General features: G+C 36.0%; 1 protein-coding gene across 2 annotated transcripts in view; it reads right to left on the reverse strand.

Annotated features, from left to right (window-relative positions):
- The window catches only part of dock1 (dedicator of cytokinesis 1), a 215,075-nt gene that overhangs the window by 176,839 nt on the left and 17,249 nt on the right, over positions 1–20,987 (reverse strand). For both annotated transcript variants that reach the window (XM_028029430.1, XM_028029431.1), the window contains exons 2-11: positions 14,550–14,633; positions 13,810–13,850; positions 13,644–13,699; positions 12,630–12,726; positions 10,669–10,817; positions 9,482–9,617; positions 7,427–7,584; positions 5,966–6,047; positions 4,566–4,701; positions 2,058–2,130 (exon numbers count right to left, since the gene is read on the reverse strand). In XM_028029430.1, coding sequence (XP_027885231.1) covers positions 2,058–2,130; positions 4,566–4,701; positions 5,966–6,047; positions 7,427–7,584; positions 9,482–9,617; positions 10,669–10,817; positions 12,630–12,726; positions 13,644–13,699; positions 13,810–13,850; positions 14,550–14,633 — 1,012 coding nt within the window. The remainder of the gene's footprint in view (positions 1–2,057; positions 2,131–4,565; positions 4,702–5,965; positions 6,048–7,426; positions 7,585–9,481; positions 9,618–10,668; positions 10,818–12,629; positions 12,727–13,643; positions 13,700–13,809; positions 13,851–14,549; positions 14,634–20,987) is intronic.

Here is a 20,987-nt window from a genome sequence, read left to right on the forward strand (position 1 = left end):
TTGTTCTGTACAAAGTTCCATTTGCACAACAGCAGGTGAAATTGATTGTCAATCAGTGTTGCTTCATAAGTGGACAGTTTGATTTCACAGAAGTTTGATTTACTTGGAGTTATATTGTGTTGTTTAAGTGTTCCCTTTATTTTTTTGAGTAGTATATCTTTAAAAGCATATTGTTTCATTGGTACACTTAAGCAATACATTTTGTTCACTTAAAGTATACTTTTAGTTAATATATTTCTTAAAAGTGTATTTTGGTACAATTATATTTAAGTGTGTTTAAAGTTATAATGTCAAAATTGGTACAAGCACGCTTTTAGTATACTTTGTGTATGTCGTACACTTCATACTTGGTATACTTAAAATGTACTTACACAAATGTAAGTATGTTTGAAACATACCAAGGTATATTTTTTTTCACTAGGGACTAGTTAGAATTTATAGATCACTGAACAGTGAAATGGTGATTTGTGTTTTTCCAAACTGTATGACTTAAAGTTAAATACGAGAAAATACAAAAAAAAAAATCTAATCGTTATGATGACTTGGATTCAAAAAAATGTCCTTAGTAGTCTGTCTTCCCCAGTGTATTAAAAATGGCAAGAGATGGACTATGTAGTTCATAAGATTCTCATGAAGCCAGAAAACAGAATGGAAGAGAAGAAGTGCTAATGTTAGAATGGAAACATAACAATGAATGCTGTCATTTAGGCATGAGACTGAAGACATCTCTCTATTTCGATTTCCCCCTCATCTTGGTGTGAAACACCTCCCAATGGACATTAACGCAGTCCGTCAGAAGTTAGGAACAAATCACTATAAAATACATCAGCACATATTTATATATCCTTACAATGAATTTTTGTGAATCTAATCTTTTACTGAATTACTGTTGTGTTTTTTTGAGTGTGTTTTTAAATAAAAGGATGGATAGAAAAGCAGACCATATAAACAGTTAGGGAGCGCAGTGTTTACATAATATTTGTTTGCAACCATGGATCAATCTCAGAAATATGCAGTATAATAGCAAGTCACATTATTGAAGAAGGAGTAGGTCCTTCCTGCTTTGCTATGAGCATTATAAAGGTACAAATCCATGTGGGTTTTTTTTAGCAATGTGAAGCTCATAACTGCTAAATTTACCAACTATTAACTACCCAGACTAGAGTCAAACATTATATATATTTTGTTCAAACTTTTACCTCAAATTTTACAGTAAATACTTGGACAGTGGCTGATGTCAGGATTCTAAATGTGAGAGAAAACACTGCCCAACGCAGTTTACCACGTTGCCTGAGTCAAGTTGTTTATTTCTTTTTTTTTTTTTAGCTCATGGCAACATTTAACCAGTTGCCAACTTTTGTTTGCTAGCCCATCTGTTTTAGTGAGAACCCACAAATCATTGTTTTGGTAGGTTTGATTGCTAAATTAAACTACTTTTACCGATTCTAGCACTGGTCCACTTAAATTTGAGCAAGTAAAAAGAAATAAATGAAAAAGCAACTATTTAAAATAAAAACACATTTAGCACAGCTGTAAAAAAACAACAACATAAAAAATAACTTTTCAATAAAAGGCTATATTTCTATGCTATTTCTAAGCTTTACTGGCAACCTGTCAAGGATGTTCCCCAATCTGCTCCCAGTTACCGTGGAGATCACAAAATGTATTTCTAGAACTCCATTACCATTTCTGTTTATTACTGTAGCCCAGATTATTGGGCTACAGTAATAACTAGGTCTTTCACATAGTCTTTCTCATAGTGAACATATACAATAATTCATTGTGACACCAGGAGTTTTATTCAGTGTCTAAAAATCTAATTTGGTCAGAAATTATTCAACCATCAAGTAAAAAGATTTCTCTGGACACAATCCCACTAAAACAGTGGCAGTTAACAAGATTACCTTAATTATAATGAAATTTGGGAGATCTTACAACACCTGGTGTCAATGATTTAAGAATTGAGAAAAACATGTAAATGCAACCACTAAAACTTTGATATTTTACATATATAAACAATTAAATGCAAATCAATGTTTGTGGCAAAAAGCTCTTACGGCTGGAATGGGATGAAGTGCTGCTTGTCCTCATCGTCCATTTTGCCTGTTATGATGTCTGTAACATCCATTACTGTAAAAACAAAACAAAAAAAAAACATAAAAAGAAACAGGTTTGGAAACTTTTAAGGAGAGGATGAGGTATCATAGGCATGTAAGATAGAGATAGTTGCACTGTAAGTTTGTGTGGGGCAGAAAAAGCACCCATACGTGATCTTGGCTTACTTACAAAACACTTATTACAAAAACGACTTCGTTCTGAGAAAAAAATTTACTATTGGACATTTTGCTGCCTTTCCAATTAAACATGCACCTTTTTTTTAGTCGTTTCTTTCTCCTGAACAAAATGGATAGAGCTACTGCTGCAATGAACTGTGTGTACCGGCTTTGCTTTCTTGTCCAATAGAAAGTACTTCTTGTTCACTGCCTTTTAGTATGCATGTGCTACTTTTCTGAGTAGATCAAATTATACAGTTACTTCTGCCAAAGTAACTGACTGAACGTTTGCGACCATTATGCATTTGTTATTTTTCCATAGAAAGTATTCCTGTGACCATGTGTCTGTCTGTGTTTAGCTGTATGTCTTTCCTGGACAGAGGAATTGCCAGAGCTATTGCTATTAATAATTTAGGATATTCTCTGTGATTTTAATCATAATAAAAAGTACTCTTGATCTGTTTCTTTTCTGGACAGTAGCTATTGTTCCAGTTAATAATGCTTGCTCCTTTTGATTTCTGTTTCCAATAGAAAGCACTACCAACCCTGTGCATCTTTGTTTAGATAAGTCCTGGAAAGAGTTTCTGACAAAGTTATTGTTGCCAGAATGTGTATACTCTCTTTTTTGTTTTTTTGATTTGTAGGCGGGTTTATTCCGGTGTCTGCTTCCTGAACAGTATCACTAACAAAGCTATTGTTCCAACAGGCAGTATGTACTCTCTGTTTATATCTTCTTTAGAAAGCACTCTTGGCTCAGCACTTCTGTGCTTTTTGTCTCTGTCTTGGATAAAGTCACTGACAAATCCATTTCTCCTATTAACAATGTTTACTTTTTGTTTTCTCTCCCACAGACAGTACTAATCGAACAGTGTTTTTTGCTGCTCAGGATTCTGGATCTCCACTGTCGCCACATGCTTGCTCAGAATGAGATGTTTCTGCATCATAGACAAATCCGTCCAATCAGTTGAAATTTGACTGCGTTGTCTTAATGCAGTCAAATGTACATTACTGTCTTAACTGGACAGTATGTAGTGGAATGAAATCAATGATTGATTCAAATTCAATTTGGACCATTTTGGACTCCATTTACCTGGTATATAAGCTTGACCTGTTTGTCCTGTAAAGTGTTTTCTAAAGGGCTTTCTACGAAGGAATGAAAAGTACAGAAATGACACAAAGGTCAAGCTGCACTTTCAACAATGTCATACAAAAACAAGTGGACTGATGTCACAAAGCTCCAGAGACGTCTCCCCCGATTCCACAACAAGAGATGCATTAAGAAAACCATTGCTTTTAGTCTGAAAAAGCCCTCAGTATTTTACAGAGAACAGGGGGCACATTATTGATGTCTATGCAGCTTACAGATGATGTGAATAAGAAACGATGCTAGTATGACCTCACATTTACTCCATTACCCAAGAGGCTACAGGACATGCACATAAAGCTTTTATAACTAATGGAAAAGCAAGGCACAGCTATTAAAACAGAAAGAAATCTTCATGCTGTGCACAGTTGTAATAATGTTGTCTAAAGATAGGCCACCAATAAATCAGCTTGTCATTTACCTTCCCTTCAAGAGGAACTGGGGAGGAAAAGGGGACGGAGGGAAATACAACATAATTTTCTCTGTTGGACAACTGCGGGCTAGACGCCAATCTAATTAGTTTACTATACACCTGGAGGTTTGCCAACAAGGGATTAAAAAATATATAATTCTTTTCTCTCTACTTCAGCAAGGTCTCTGAATTTTAGCCAAAAATATTTATTCAGTCAGGTAAGGACCAAAGGCACCACACAAATTATTCGCAATGAGGTTAAAAAGACGTGTAGCGCACAGCACACCCAATAAAGAACTGCTACAATAACAGTTCTTCTTGGCCTTCTTGGTCTCTCTCTACACTTAAAGAGTGAGGTAGAAAACACAAGATTATCAACCATTGTTTTTGGCTGATTGCCAACGTGAGGAGTCACCAAGACATCCAACCAAACCGAAGCGGAACAAAGAGCCTTCCAAACTCAGTGACCTTGCGGCCCAAAAAACGCCTGTCTTCAGATTTCCCTGCCAGCTAAACTTGAAGACAGCAAAGTAGGAACTGCACATTAAGTTTGTTATTAAGCAAACTCCCTGATTCTGGACCACATAGGCACTCTCTTTTCTTGTTCTATATGTTGGCAGCTCTGGTACAAGAAGCTGACAGTTCTACTTTACATAAAGAGAAGGAAATACATTTTTTTTAAAAAACAAATTAGCAAAAACATTAGATTACAGTGGATCATGTATCTTCCATTTACCTGCTACTCCAAAGGGTCTTCTCAGGCCTGAAGTCAGCTTCTTGGTGTTGTTGTCCCGCAGCTCCATACGTCCCACTCTGACAATCTGACACACAAAACTGATCTTCTCTCTCTTTAAATCTTCACTGCCCAAGTCCTACAGAGGAAGAAAAACTTAATAAGGCTGTGACAGCTGTCCCTACTGTCACACAGAGACCGGAATGGTAATCGTTTTCTGTTCATCCTTAATATTAATTTACATATTGATTAGTGAATAGTTTAGATTTTTATCTTTAAAATTATTTTCATTAGCCTGACTCTTTAGTTAACTATTTGCAGTGCACACATTTCGTTAACTTTATCTGTCAGTGCTTTGTATTTTTTGTTAAATGAAACAAATTGATTTTTTCTTTTGTGTTACCAGTTTCCTCTGGAGCTGCTGCTGAAATCATACAGCTAATTGATGTCATTATATGGCTTGCAAACCTCCTCAGTGGGTCGTTCCATATGTTTGCCAGGGGAAGGGGAAATTTGATCTCTAGTTTAATTTTACCATTTCTTTACTGTTTCTTCTTTTTGGAAGTTAGTTCAGTTCTAATATTTATTTAATTTAAATATTTAGTAATGTGTTGACCAGTATTTGTTTAAGTTCTTGTGTGTTTAATTACCCCCTTGTGTGTTAGCAGTGGTCTGATCAGCCACTATTTAAGTTCACCTCATGTCTTGTTTGTTAGATCAGTTTTGTGCTTGAGTTCTTTGTGTTACTACTTGAGTTGTAGTTTGTTATGTTGACCTCAGTTTTGGGCCCAATTCATCATTTTTTAATTATTTTTGGACTTTTTGTAACAAATTAAGAATATATTTTGGAATCCATTCAACGTCTCTCTGGCTGGTCTGTGTAAAACCCTCACAAAGGCTTTAAAGGCAGAGGATGCCTCACCTTAGGAGTCTCAGCAAAATGACTTCTGTACATCTGACACCGAAGTTATGGCGACACATTTATGAGAAAAATGCATATAAACGTTTAAGCTCAATCATAGATGAATTAATTTAACTTCCAAAAGTTTTCATACCTTTGTAAAACAGCCAAACATTTCAGCAATAAGTGATTTCAGCTACTTTTGAGAATGTGGCAAAAAATGTATTTCCTGTGAGGGGTCTCGACCAAAACCAGCAGAGTGCTTTCAGCGCGTGCACGCCTTCGCTGCTGCAGTTGGGCTTCCATTAGACAGAGACGACTGCCTCAGAAAATACATATAGCAAGTCTTGATCTTACTGAGGGAGCTTAACAAACACAGGCTCTCTGCAGAGAGGCTCCCAATTGCCTCATAACATGGCTGAATAAACAGAACTGCAGTCGGGCGAGCACATGGACACACACACACAAAATGACAAACGTTCACGCAGCCAAACACACTCACTGTAAAAACCGCCCGCAGGTTATGAAGCTGGTCGATGTCTTTCACCAGGCCGGAGCTCGACCATTTCACCAGGTAGTTCTCACTGTGAGCGACAGACGAGAAAAAAAAAATCATTTCCAATCTTCCCTCCAAAGGAAAGTCAGACTTTTAAGAGCTTAAAACTGTTTTTGACAAGCAAAGTGTTTTGCAAAAGTGTGCATGATTGAGTTTCAATGGATTTTACTGTGGTTTTATTTTTAAAAAAACATCACAAAGTAGTGGATAATGGTAAAATAGAAAGAAAATGGTTCAATAAAAACCTAAAAATTAGGTGCGCATTTGTGTTAAGCCCCATCGAGTCCGTACACTGAACCTTTTTTTAAACAAAATATTTTAAGATTTGCCAGCTGCCAGCTTTGAAACATCTGGAGATCGAAATCCTGGCATGTTCTTTTTGGCAAATGTGCTCAAACTGAGTCAGACTGAATGGACAGTGTTACTTACTTACTGTTTAATTTGGACTTTGACTAGGCCATTTCTAATCGTCACAGTCCTGATGAAAAAGATTTACAGCAGCTCTAGTCACATCTTTGGTTGCTTTTAACAGGGCCTCTTTAAGTATTTACAGCTATTTATCTCCATTTATCTGTCTTGTCACTGCTGAATAAAAGCATCCCAATAGGATGATGCTGCCATCGCCATATTTCACCATCCAGATAGCACATTCAGGGGGATGAGCAGCTTTAGTTCTCCAACTAAAACTGCACAGGACCACTGGATTTATACTGAGATTAAATTCCACACTTCATTTTCAAAGAGGATCAAGAGAAGGAGAGACTGAAAACAAATCCAAGGTACACTTCTCAGATGAGTTTTACTACCACTTTACAATTATCCACTACTTTGTATTGGTCTATAACATCAGATCCTAATAAAAATACACAGGAATTGTTTGGGGTGTAAAATAGTGTTTGAATGGCTCATGTAAAATGGAGCACTTTAACATAAAACTGTTCATCATGGAAATATAACATTTGCAACATGCAAAAATGTAGAAATGTAATTCATTCTTAAGAATCAGTTTTAGAAAAAATATGGGTCAGAGTTTTACCATATCAAGAAATTGGCTACAAAACTGCCCGTTTTTGTTTTTTTAATATGCAAAGATCAATTTGGCATGGAAAAAAAAAATCAAGTTTCCACATAACATTTCCCAAGGGTTCCTTATCTTGGGTTTAGAAATGACTACCAAATTATGCATTACAGTTGTCTAAAATTTAAGACTGATGATAAAGGCAAAAGAAATGTCCCACTGAGTTCTTCTAATCATACAACTTTGATGTCAAATCCCTGAAAAAAAAAAGTAAATCCTTTGACTGCAGGGCTCAACTGATGCTGTTTTGACAAGGACTGTGCACATAAATTAGAAGAGAAAATGAAAGACAGAGGAGGAATCTGTAACCATGTAAACTTATGGGATACCTGATAAACTTTGACTCCACTGGATCATACAGGGACATGAGCACCTCTGCATCCTCGCCAATCTTGCACACCACATTCTTCAGAGTCACAAAAAGGGCGAATGCCGGAGTGGAGGCAAACTTTGCTTGCCTCGTGAGATCAATATTCTGCTTCTGAGACTGTTGGAGAAACAGAGGAAAGTGAGTGTCTTCAATTGGTCAGAGAATTTTTACAAATATATAATTTATTAATTCATTTAAAAAATACAAAGTCACAGATTTATTACATAGAATAATATATTTCTTTTAGAGAATTAAAAGTAGTCCATAACACAGAAATCTTTAATCCATAAATGTTATGGACTGTCCTACTGGTGAGAAATGATCACAAAAGCTAATGCTAACTATTGAATCCTGAATAAATAGATTGTGTTATTTAACTGCTCTTTAAAGTTACCAAGTTGTCAGCCATCAAATCAATGTCTACAAGACATTGATTTGATTGGGGCTCTGTACTAGCAGATGCCGGCTCTTAAAAAAAAAACTATACAAAATATGTTAATATTAACACTTTCTACTTATTAACAAAAACAAAAGAGTTCATATTAAATGTGTTTTTGGAGAGAGAAAAAGCCTAATATTTCAGTGTGGTAGTTCCAAATTATAATGCAAAATCATTCCGGATGCAATCACATCCTGAATGATTTTGGTTTTTAAGACTGTTTTATGCAAGGGGTAAGGATGTGTTAGAAAAAAAAAAAAGAAGGGAACAGATGAGTATGAATGTGATCTGAAAGATAATTTTTATGTTCTTATTGATCCATTTTTTTTTACACAGTAATCTAAATTGCTCCATACTGTATTGAGATAATGTTCTATGTTGCATAAATGGACAGAGGTTGCCAATTGAATCTAATCTTTTTTGGGGGTAAATTGAATAGAAAGAGGAGAAGAATCATGGACAACAAGGGGGAAAAGAAGGTGCAAGAGGTGTCAGGACAAAGTAAGTGAGAAGATAAGACAGGTGATGGAAACATAAGAGGTGAGACTGAAGAAGCAGTCTCCACGGCAACTCTGAACATCCTATTTCTGAACATGTCGTGCATTATCTTTTCTTGCTTACATATGTATCATTATAATGAATGCAAAAAAATCTTTTTCTATGAAGGTCAAGAACTCTAGAGTACATGTTTACCTTCAAAAGTGTACATTTCAGCAGTTGCTGCATAGCAGAAGGAAAGGAGGCAAAGGCTTTAAAAGGATAAGAGGCTTAAGGGAGCTTTTTATGCTATAGTTAAGGAAAATGTAGATTGTTTTTGCAAACGCATTATCTTAATTCCACAAATTGGCCTTCACACCATAAAACTAAATAGAACGAGAATGACTTTTTTTATTCATTTAGCCCTTTTTCTACTTTTTACTTTTAAAAACCTGATGATTCACTGTTGTAGCTGAACAGAATTGTAGCCTGACAACAACCTGCATTGTCTTTCTCAAGATATATTTGGGTTCTCTGTAAAAAGTCTTGACAGTATGAGCCAGTGAAAATGGTAAAGGACAGCTTCCAAGTTAGTCCGGTTTTATTCAATGCTACGATCGAGGCACATTCACAGTAAATAAGCATAGATATGACAGTAAGAGTTGGGTTTAAATTATTTCACCTGGGATGTTGGAACACTGTGTGCTAATAGTTCATACCAACTGTTTATGTTACCATCACAATAATGATGGAATATATGTCTATCAAAGTGAACTCAGCATTTAATAACTAAATGAACTCGATTTACTAAATGAGCTCGATTTTCTTTTGGTTGTTCTAAATAAAAGAACTTCCTCTTATTGCATACCTCACAACATATTTCCTGATAAGACTTGACATCAAAGCTTTTAAAAGTTGAGTAAGAACATATGTCTAATGAGGAAAATGTTACACTATATTAATTTGCTTAGCAATTCACAGAAGTCCTTAACAGCAATTCTGAAAAAGATAAATATGAAGTTGTATTTTTGCACCATGTTCTTTCTCTTTAAATTGCTTTAGATTCAAGAGGAGGACCATAATCCTCCTTTTGCTAACCTTCTCCTCTTGGATCCGGTCCTCAATTTGTTTGGAGGCCGCCTCATGTTCTCTGAATATGCTGACGGTGCTGGTGAGCTCTGGGTCCAGAATGTTTCCATCTTTGTCTCTGACCACCAGATCAAGATCCAAGTATCTAGAATTGAATAAGAAAAAGGCGGTGAACATATTTCAAAACATGTCAGGATGAACAACAAAAGGCAAAACACATGGTTGCATTTTTGAAAAACCAAACAGCGTGTAGTCACTGTGTGCTCCCAGTCAGTTTCCTTATTTGATGCTCAGATAATTTTCCCCTCTGCTCCACTGTTTTCTTTCAAAGCTCGTCTGGCTTTTCTTTCTCCCTCCAGTGTTTCTGCTCTGGAGGGACTCGGCAGAGACAACAGCGGGCTGCCAACATGCACCTAATGGTTTTCTTTTTAAACACATCAGTATCTGCCTCTGCAGTGGCAAAAGCAATATCTCTACAGGACCAGGATTTAAAGTTTCATCACAGCAGCAGAATAGAGCTCCACAAAACTCACTGCCAAACAATTTTGTTGTCTTACTGCAGAAACAGTGAAAGTCATCACTTTGTGATGTAATACCCTAGAGTTTGCAGGGGCACCATACAGTGGCCTCCTACAGTTGCATCTTAATGAATATGAATATTTCTGAAAAGCTAATTTGCTTCAGAAATGTTAAACATTTTCAAAGTAATATGCAATTTTTATTTTCTTCTGAAAAGAGAAATTTGGACACCTGAGCTAGCTGTTTTCTTATTTTCATTAAACATTTTTCCTTCCACTAAATTTTCCATTAATATGCTTGGATACAGAACTGTGAACACCGAAGTGGTTAATTTCTGCAATAAATGTTTAGATTTGTATGTATACTTTTATGTACTATTTAAAGTTTCTGACCAACTAAATTTGGGATTTCCATTAACTGTACTCCATAATTATCGAAATTGACAGAAATAAACAAATGAAATATATCCTACTGTGTGTAAAGAATCTATATTGTAAGGCTTTCACTTTTTTAATCTGAATTATAAATTAACATTTCAAAGATATTCAAATTTATTGCCTTATATCTCCACTCTAATGAAGCCCATCTCCCAGGAAGTTATATTTTTACTTTCTTCTGAAAAAAGGAATTATAATCCAGGACAGGAGGAGGCTAAAGTCCTTAAACGAAATGCTTACTTGTTGCCGTAGTCTATCTTGGAGGTGACCTTCTGTTTGAGCTCAGTGAGCTCATCCTGCGGGAGGGTGCCAGACAGGATCTGTGACCGCCATTCGATGAGGTCGTAGATCATGTCACGGACAGAGTTGAACATCTCGCGCTTGTCCCCCTTTTAGACAGAATATTGTACAACTATCAGACATGAAGAAACTAAATGCCAAGAGGTACTAAATCTTAACAGCAGGTTAGCCACTTTGTGCTTCATTTCTGCAAGGACATAATGCAATATATTTGTGTCAAAATTGGTACAGACTGATGGATATTTGCACCAATTATTTTCAGAAAGAAAAACATTTGCTCTCTCTTTGTCCTTCACTGATGTGCATTAAGTCTTTCTTGTTTAAAATTCTGGGGAAAAGGATAGAACTTTGTAATTTACTGCAAAAGTTATGCATATATTCAAGTGTACATTTTGCATAATGGTCCAAAATTACTTAAATCTAACCTTCATGTACAAGAAGCAAGCAAAAAAAATAGACTAAACATTTCCATTATTTAGTACGTAACAAAAACACCCAAAATCCATATTTAAAATGCTGTGTATGAAAAACACAGTACATCTTTGGTGCTTCAGTGGGATTTATGAAGGAAAGGAGCAAATACAATTATCAGCAGGGATGTCCACAGATATAAAAACAGCTGCTACATGCATCTGCAGCATAACAGTAGTTTCTATAAGCTCCAGAGGATATATTTATATTCTCACACACAAGGGTGGAAAATGTCAGCAAGGAACCTAAGGAAAAAAAGTATTGCTTCCCATCAATATGAGATTATTTCTGAACAATATGACCAAGGAATATGCAGAGAAATCCCCTGGTGAACAGAATCAGTCAGCTCTGATTAGTGACTGGCTAGTCAGAAACTCAGTATAGCAGTTTCTGCACTTGTTAATCTTTTGATGTTTCAACCTTTGTTGTGGTATATCCTAGATATGGAAAACTTGACATTCTTTTAAATACACATTGCTGTTTTGTAATGCTAACCACAATAATTTAGCTACTCATCAACATAAGACGCTAAGTAATTAAATTAAAGTTTGTCTTTCTACAGCAAAAATGGTTATTTACAAGTGAAAAAAATTTAAGACAATTGCCATTCTTCCTAGAAGAAGAGTTCAGGCCGTGAAATGCTCAAAGAAATGAAAAAATATATACATATAGAAGAGCTGTTTCTTTAGGACTCAGTTAGCATGTTAAATTGTTCGGTTACTGTAAAGTTAGAAAAACATTTGACTAATGTTGCTATTTTTGGAAGGATTGTGATAAGAGAGTCTGTTTTCTACGAAAAGAGTACTGCAATTATAATTAGCTCCTTGTGTGCTGAAAACAAAATGCAGCACATTAGCATAAACACAGCAACGATCGTGCACTGAAGTAGAGGGGTGATGATGCACCTTGCATTGAAATAATGTGTTTTTACAGATGAAGTTTGGTCGAAACAGAGACATATCAACACATGCTTTTGGTTGAGAAACATCAAAGAAAATGTATTTAAAAATAGCTGAAAGAGTAAACTGCCAATGGTCCAGTCAAAGCCCAGATCCCAACTTGATCAATATGTTGAGGTGGGACCTTTAAAGAGCTGTGGCTTAAGCTTAATGAAATAAATCAATGTTATAAAGAAGCGTGGGTGTTAATTCATAAGGTGTTTTTTGTTTTTCAAGCACACCTTTTTTTATTATGGCTTCATCTTTGTTTAATAGATAATGAGAGAGGAATCTGCTGTGTTTTGTACACTTGATGCTTGACTTAAAAAAAAAAAAAAGCAAAACACAAAAAGTCCAGATCCTTTTCATTACACACCGATACAAAATGTCCCAGAGCAAAAACAGAGTGTATCTTTAGTTTTCCACACTTCTATTCTGTGCATGCAACATGAATGTGAGTGAGTGAGTGCAGCTTTTGGTAGGCTGACTCACCACATACAAGTCCCTCCATATTGTAGCCCACTCCCGCAGCGTTGTTGTAACCTCCTGAACCAGAGGCAGCTCAGTGGGAATAACAGTCTCCTTTTGCCTGCAGCAACAAAGAATGCACAATCCAACTTTATTCCCTTAAAAACAACAACATGTGAACTCAGGAGGTATGTCAAACCTGTGTTAGACTCAGTTAATATTTCATTTAATCAATAAGACAGTTGAATGCAGTGTAGGTACATGGCGGCAGTACAAAAACCTATGCAGTTGTCACTTGAGTAAAAAAAAAAAGGAGAAAAAAATACTGGTTTCTTATTACATTATATTACATGCTGTTATTTTGGACCCATTTCTAACTTGACAAATTGACAGCAGGTAATACTTGATTTAACAGCGGATTAGGAATTCACAGTCTTTTTATTAACACATCAACATTACTTTCCTCTCCCACTGATCAGAGCAATTTTTGATAAAATACACTGTTCCTAAAAATAATCAACCTAATTCCAGCATCCGGATCTCTGAGGTACACAGATGAAAAAATAACAACACATAAATTTTCAAAGCTTTACTACTAAGGAAATGCTCTTAAAACAACGTTTACATTTAGATAATGGCAGTAAATTTCTGATTTTCCTCTTGATTGGCCCAAACTGGTGATCATCCAGCCAGACCAAAAAACAATCAAATCTTTTTTTTAGTCAGTGAAAACACATAAGTCCAGCTTTCTTTTAGCCATTATACATATACAATGTAATTTTGACTGTTTAAAACCTCAACACCTCGTGGAAAAAAGGCAAATAAAAATATTTTGAGTTCTACCTTTTATGCTCTAATATTCTAATTACCATGCAGAGAACTTACTTGGCCAAAACTGGGAAAGGAAGTCAGCGCTTTACATAATTTGAGATTGGAAATCCCTCTCATTACAATTATCAATATATATGATTTTATAAATGGCAAAATTTTTGATCATAGAACAACCTTGTATTGACATCTGATGGTAAAGATACTGACCCACTGCCTTCAACCGTGGCATCCTTTAGGTGGATGTAGCAAGCAGGAAATATGCCCTGCAATAGGAAAAAAATAAATATGTAACACTGTTTCACAGAAATAAATACTAGAATTCTAACAAATTATGTCACAAAGGAATTAAAGTCTTTATTTATCAGTCACTTACCTTTTTTGATTTTCTCCTCAGCCTGTATCCTCTGTACCAGGCTAGTAAAAAACAAAAATAATATTGCTCTATCAATTGTCATTTTGCTTTCAACTATTTAGCATAAAAGTAAGACTAAAAAATAGACTTCAACACAATGCATATTTAATAGCCAATCAAAAATTGAATAAGTTAACAAAAATTGCACAGAATATTCAGTAAAGGTTTAGAACCACCCACCTACCGTTCCTACAGTTAGAACAAATACAGTACTTTATAGCAATAGTAAAGCACAGAAGTGGAGGTGTGGCAAAGTGACAGTTGCATTCAAAATTATTTTTTCTTTTGAATTTTCATAACCGAACTGCACTAAATGACAATGACCTCAAACAAAATAAGCAAAAAAAAAAAAAGCTGAACCAACTTCTATGATGGGAATTAAAGAATGTGTAAATATAGAAAAGCACAAAACATCATAGTGAATTCTATGGTGTGCAGCTCACCAACTTTAAAACCTGATATATTATATCTCAAAGCCATTGTCAAAAAGTAAAAGAGGGTGTACTTTTCTTTTTACTGAGATTGCAAAAGGCCTCTTTACAAAAACCCAGCTGACAATGTTAAAGTTAATAAACAGCATTTCTCTCCACCAAGGTTGAGTTTTTCAAATTAAAAATATTTGCTAAAGTCTGAAAAGAGAATGAAAAGCTACTTAATATTCATTTCCAGGTTGTCAGCTTTCATCAAGTGTCAGTTCTCACCTTCATATGTCTCAAGTATGTGCACCGTGTCTCCGATCTGCAGTGACAGTTCCTCTTCTCCCCGGGCATCGTAGTTATAGATTGCTTAAGAAAAAAAAAAAAAAAGAGGACAATATATGAGAAAAGGATATTACAGGTAGAGGAAAAAGGCAATAAAGTATTTCGTTCCCTTAAGGCTCCAAATGTGTGCCGCTGCAATGTGTAGTAAAAGTTAGTGCACGTTTACATGTCATGCACCCACACTCTATGACACAGTGTGATGGTTGGGTGTAGCACCAGTTTGAGCTGTGACATCAACACACTTCCACCACCTACTGCAGAGAAATCAATACTAGAGAATGATGTCAAAACAATACTGATGACAAAGACAAAGTTACTTGAAGCAAGACGAAGCAAACAAAACATATTACGGCAATCTGGACTGTCTCCAGACAAAATAGTATATAATACTTGATTAGTTTTTTTTGTTAATTTTGTTATTTACTAGCCATGCAGTAGAAATGATAATAACCTAATGCCTTACAGAGCATCTTGCTTTTATAGACGCTGTGCTTTCATGTCTGGATCTTAAGAGAAAAATCAATATGCAGTCATAATAAAAAGCAGTTTGCTTACTAGCACATTCAGCCTAAGCATTCTTTTCAACACAATACCGTAAAAGAACACTGCAAAAATTTCAGTCCAAAAAATAAAAGTGATGCACTAGTCAGTCAATTAAGAGATTTGAATTGGGAAATATTCTCTTGATTGGTGATCCAACAAAAATCACATTTATTAAACAGGAGAAAAATAATTTATGCGTACATATTTTATTGATGATGATCACTTGAGACATTTAGGTCTACATTTTAGACGGTTGCCAAAAATGTAAAAATGGTGGCTTGACATGCAAAGTAAACTACAGTAATAATTTCACAGCTCGAAGGTTAATATTTATGCCTAACACCAAATCCCATCTGTATTCAAGGAGCTCCACTGCAGCAGAGAAGCTGGATGAGTAAGGCACAAAAGTATCAATTGAGGTGCGTGTAATGAAGCTGTAACAAAAAGAGCAAGAGGGCTTTAGTTCTCGTGGTAAAAGGAACGCTATTATACGCGAGCGAATTACAGGGGAAAAAAGCCTCTTGAATGTGATAGAAGAACCATACAGAGTGCATTAAAATCGAGACAATGGAGAAAGAAAAATATGTAAGCAGAAAAGTAACCAAATAAGCATCAAAATTAAGGCATCAATGTCCTGGTGTGGGAATGCACACTGAGCCGCTTGAACTGAGGTTTCCAGAGGTGAATGACTGCATAATTAAAAAAGAAACCATAGCTTCAGGCACTGCAGACTTCCCAGCACGTTTATCCTGCAAGTGTGTTATCCATTCTCCCCCCAAGAACCACCTGCCACTTGAAGCGCTCATTACAGTTCATTAGAGACATCAGGTGGGACGTGCCATTCTTTTTGGTTCCCATTAGCTCTATGGGGCTTATGTCTGACAGCCATGCAAAACAAAGTCTTTCTGCTTTTGTTGCCTTTGGACTCCAACCCGTTTTTTACATCTTGCTCCCGCACAGGGAAATAAATGTGCGTCTTTTCTGCAGCGGATTCTTTCAGAACAAGATGTCAGTCAGTTCAAGATGTTAATCAGTAAAACTTTTAAAACTCCAGTTGTTGAGATTCACTGACCAGCAGGACGGTTGAAAGTCACATTTCTATTGCAAATATTTTATTGTACTGACAATTTTTGATTCAAGCAAATAATTAAATAAATACAAACTAAATTGTTTAAACTGGGGATTCACCTGTTGCAGTTTTATGGCTGATAGCAGATTACCGATCTTTAAAAAAAACCTGACCTGCATATTACAATTTTAGCCAATTTCTTTGTCGCTAAGTATAACAAGGAAGTCGCTGAGTTATTAACAGTGGGGTGACTATTGTTTACTGCAAACGTGCAGACATGACCCAGAGGGTGGGTTTGTCATGGCAGAGCAAAACAGGACAGTGGTTGATTTTCAGACCTTTGCTGAAGTAGATATAATCGGTGGAAAAAATCTGCTTCATATGTAAGAAATAGCTGACCACAGATATCCCAAAATGAAGGAGATCAGGGCCGTTTTATAGATGCAAATCAAAAGCTACTAACGATTGCATCTTTGGTTCGAAAGCTTCAACCAAAGATACTGATATTTATTCAGTTTTGATTATCTTAAGAAGCTGTAAAAAAACTGTAAAGACAGCACTTTGCTAATATTTTGAAAGCAAAGAAAAATTTAATTCTGTGTTGACATTTTAAATTGACTTTGATACTTCATTTTATAGAAACATACACAAATCTGTCTCAGAATGTATATCCGGGAGTCTGACACCAACTAAAATGTAAAAATCCAACATCTTCCATGACAGACTGTATCACAATATTTTGTGGTAATGTTGTGATAATGATGATGAGAACTATTTATTATTTCCTTTTTAGGCAATGACGGCATGAGATAACATATATTTCCACAAATACTAACACTGGTCTCGAAAAACATATCAATTAGCAATACACTTCTTTAGGACACCAGTCACAAAAGAAGTGTGATTTGTCCTGCACAAACTAACTGCATTTAATCATATTTTCAAATTAATTAATGTTTATTTATACTTTTATTGAACAAACAGTGGAGAAAATAGTAAAACTAACACTCTTGACAATGCAGACAGTTTTTTAAATTCATTTGAATTAATCGTGACAATAAATCAGGATTCTTATAATAAAAAAATTATCACAATAAATTATCAACGATTCAATAAATGTACACCCTAGCTGAAAGCTCAAGAAGATAAAACAGAACTTTGCTGTTATATGTCATGTTACTCTCTTGTCCTGTCTTTTCCTGCCTATTTAACAGCTCAAAAATAACAAAGTTAAGTCTTACTTCCTCAGTAACAGCATGTGTTAGTACAAAAAGTGCACAGCATGTTGAATTGCAGAAGTCTTTGCAATATTAACGTGCAATATTACAGTTGCAAAATATCTTGGATGTCATGTTTGCTAATAATATACTTAGTCATTTGGGTGGAGTTTCACTGCCCTTTATGTCCGCACCAAAGAATAGTAATTATCAAGATCTGAAAGTTCAGACATTGTGACGGGAAAACTTTAATAAAGGCAAAAAAACTGAGTGAGGTAATGTTGTCATAGCAATATCCAATCTTGGGACTCATTCATGAGAATGTTGAGTTGATCTACAGGGAGGAAGTCTAATAGGTAGATGGCTGTTAACGTGTTGGACTTGTTAAACTGGTGATGAACAAAACATGAGACAAAATTCCTTATCAATTGTGTGTTCATATCTATTCAAGCATTTTTCATGCAAATTTTGTTTGCATGTTGCTAATTATGCAAAAAAGAGGCATTGATTTGATGTATGTGGACTATTTAGCAGTCCACTTTCTGTGTGGTCTACACCAGTGTTTCCCAACCCTGGTCCTCAAGGCACACTGTCCTACATGTTTTAGAGGTTTCCCTGCTTTAATGTGCCCGATTCAACTGATTGCAGTTCAACAAACGCCTGTTAATCAGTCATCAATTGAAATCTTCTGGACTGAAGCAAGAAAATACAATCCTAAAACAATCAGGGCTGTGTGCCTTGAGGACCAGCGTTGGGAAACACTGGCATAGAGAAAGCATGAAATTGTGTCTATCACCTGTTTAATTCAATGCTGCTGTTTTTGTTGTCCTTTTTCACAAGCATGTCCACAGTGCATTTAGTCATCCCCAACAACAATCTAACAAATGTGAGCCATTGGCCGACAGCAGAACAAAGACTACGGCATTCATTCCAGCCCCACTAAAACACAAAAGGTGCCTAGAAAAATAGAAACAACAGAGCAATCAAAAGGGAGGTGGGATTAATCTGCGTTAAATAGTAATAGCAGAATAGCCACTCTGCAGCAGTGGTAACAGTCAAATTATCTTTTCTAGCTAATGTATTTATGCAAAGACTTTTTTGAAATTTGATCACATAAGAGAAACTTTAACATATGTTGTAGATTTTTTAAAATAAACTAACACAATGCCTAAATATGAAGTAGAATAAAAATTATACAAAATGCTCAAAATTATCTTACAGATGAATTTCTGATGAAATGGGTTTCCATTCTGACTTCTTTATTCTTATTTCCCTAAATAAAACCTGTGCAGTCAATTGCCTTCAAAAGTCTCTTAATCCGTAAAGGGAGAAATACTGAGTGTATTTCTATCCTACTGTAAAACAAGCAGTTCTGTAAATACCTCATAGGATTGTTGGTGAACACTGGTGAACAAAGCGTTTTGAAGACTGAGGAAAACAGCAGATGTGCGAGGAAAGGTGCCCTGGTCAGAAAAGAGCAAGGTTGAACGGTTTGGCCTAAATGCAAAGGATGTATTTGGCATGGCAGAGAACACTCACCAAATATCCCATCTTTACAGTGAAACACGGTGGTGTTAGCATCATGCTAAAGGGATGGGTTTCTTTAGCAAACAGGTAAGCCAGGATAACAGCAGGAAGCTGCAAAGGACTTGAGACTAAAGCAGATGTTCACCTTTCAGTTGGACAATGACCTCTTAAACATAAAGCCAGAGCTACAAAGGAAAGATTTAAATCCAAGCATTAAAAATGGTCTGAGAATTTTTGGCAAGAATTAATATTTAATCCACTGTGATTGAGCTTTATCAATTTGGAAGGAGAGTAGGTAACTATTTCAATTTCTGTAATCTTGCAAAGATGCAAAGATGGTGGAAACGCATGTCAAAAGAATTCAACCCGTATCTGCAGTAAAACCTTATTCTCCAAAATACCAACTCGGTTGGCTGAATATGGATGCTCTGCAGACATTAAAATTTTATTAGAAAATTTTCATTTTCCTTCCTCTTCACAATCATTGCTACTTTGTGTTTGTCTATTACATAAAATCCCAATAAAGTTTGTGGTTGCCTGGTGACAACATGTAATAATGTTCAATGAGCGTAAAGATATTAAAATCAGCTTGCAAATCACAGAGCTTGATTGAAACCTGGACGAGTTCATCTGATTTTGCATGTTATCCAAATAGCAAGACGAGATCTGGCAAAAAACAGAACGCTCCATATTTCAACAGAACATGATAAAACACCTCTTTCATCGCTTCCAGTGAGACTCTCCGATTTCAAACAAATGAAAGCTGGGAGAGCCGGGGATATCCTCTCTGGGTAAGACTTTTTTTCAAATGAACACAAATAAACAACCCTGGGAAGATGCTGCCTAAATGACGCCCATCTAACACAGCCCTGACATCCGAGGCAATCATTGCACAGTTTGTTGAAATCACCAAAGAGATTCCAGTCACGTGTGGATTAAATGACAGCTCTGATTACTCATAAACCTATATTTGCATATCCAAGTAAACTGATGTCAATTAGGGAGCAGTGAGGAAGAGAAAATCCATCAGAGGAAGAAGACGAAAAGCGTTAGGAAGTGGACCATGTTTTCCCTCGAGTGTGGCATGCAAATTATTTTCTTGAAACAGGATAAACAGCAGCATCATTTGATAGGGAGTGAGGTGGGGGGTTGGGGAGCTCATTACCATACATAACCTCTCGCATAAGGGCGTGTAAACTCACAAAACATTATCATCAAAGGAGACGAGTTAGGAATCAAATTATGGAACTATCTACTTAGCCAGTACACGTCTACGCCCTCTCTACAATTATAAGCAGCCTCATCTAAATAGTGGACTGATTGTAATTCTACACTTTGCACTCAGTAATGGCCTGTACTAATCCACGCACAGTATAACATATCATTACACTTTGAAGATAATATTGTAGGTTGATGAAGAAGGGGTGGAAAGAAGGAATAGCTCTGAAAAAATAGCTCCCTGGAAAGAGTCTGAGTCAGCTGAGGTTTTTGTTTGAAGTCCCAGTAGGCAGAAGGCTCTGAGCCATCCAGGAAATCCCAGACAAAAGGGATTCTACGAGAGGAGAACCCATAAGCTGAGCATGAGGCAACTCTCAATCTGGATGGGCTGGGCTATTACAGTAAGAGAACTAAAGAACAACTTTAGATTAAAACTTAAAAGAGGCTTCTAGCTTTCAACTGCGTGCACAAATATCCCACTGTTCCAATAAAGATCAGCGTTCGGTTGATCATTTTCAATGTCAAGCCCTGGTTGCATCTTTTTGACCATCAGAGAACTCAAAGATGATGCAAATATTGAGCAATGCATGGAAACTGCTTTAATGAAAGAAGTTTCAGAGAACATAATGGCTTTTTACTTCCACCTAACTGTCAAGAAAGTTGGAAGTGAATCTGTGAAAAAAGCTAAGGTTTGTATCAAAATGTTTAGAATAAATTGGATATGGTTTTCAAATGCAGTCAACATAAAGACAGAGACTGTGTTCACTATGTATCTGCTAGCATTTGTACAATCCGAATTATTCA

This window comes from Xiphophorus couchianus, chromosome 10 (genome assembly GCF_001444195.1).
Source record: "Xiphophorus couchianus chromosome 10, X_couchianus-1.0, whole genome shotgun sequence".
NCBI classification, from domain to species: domain Eukaryota; kingdom Metazoa; phylum Chordata; class Actinopteri; order Cyprinodontiformes; family Poeciliidae; genus Xiphophorus; species Xiphophorus couchianus.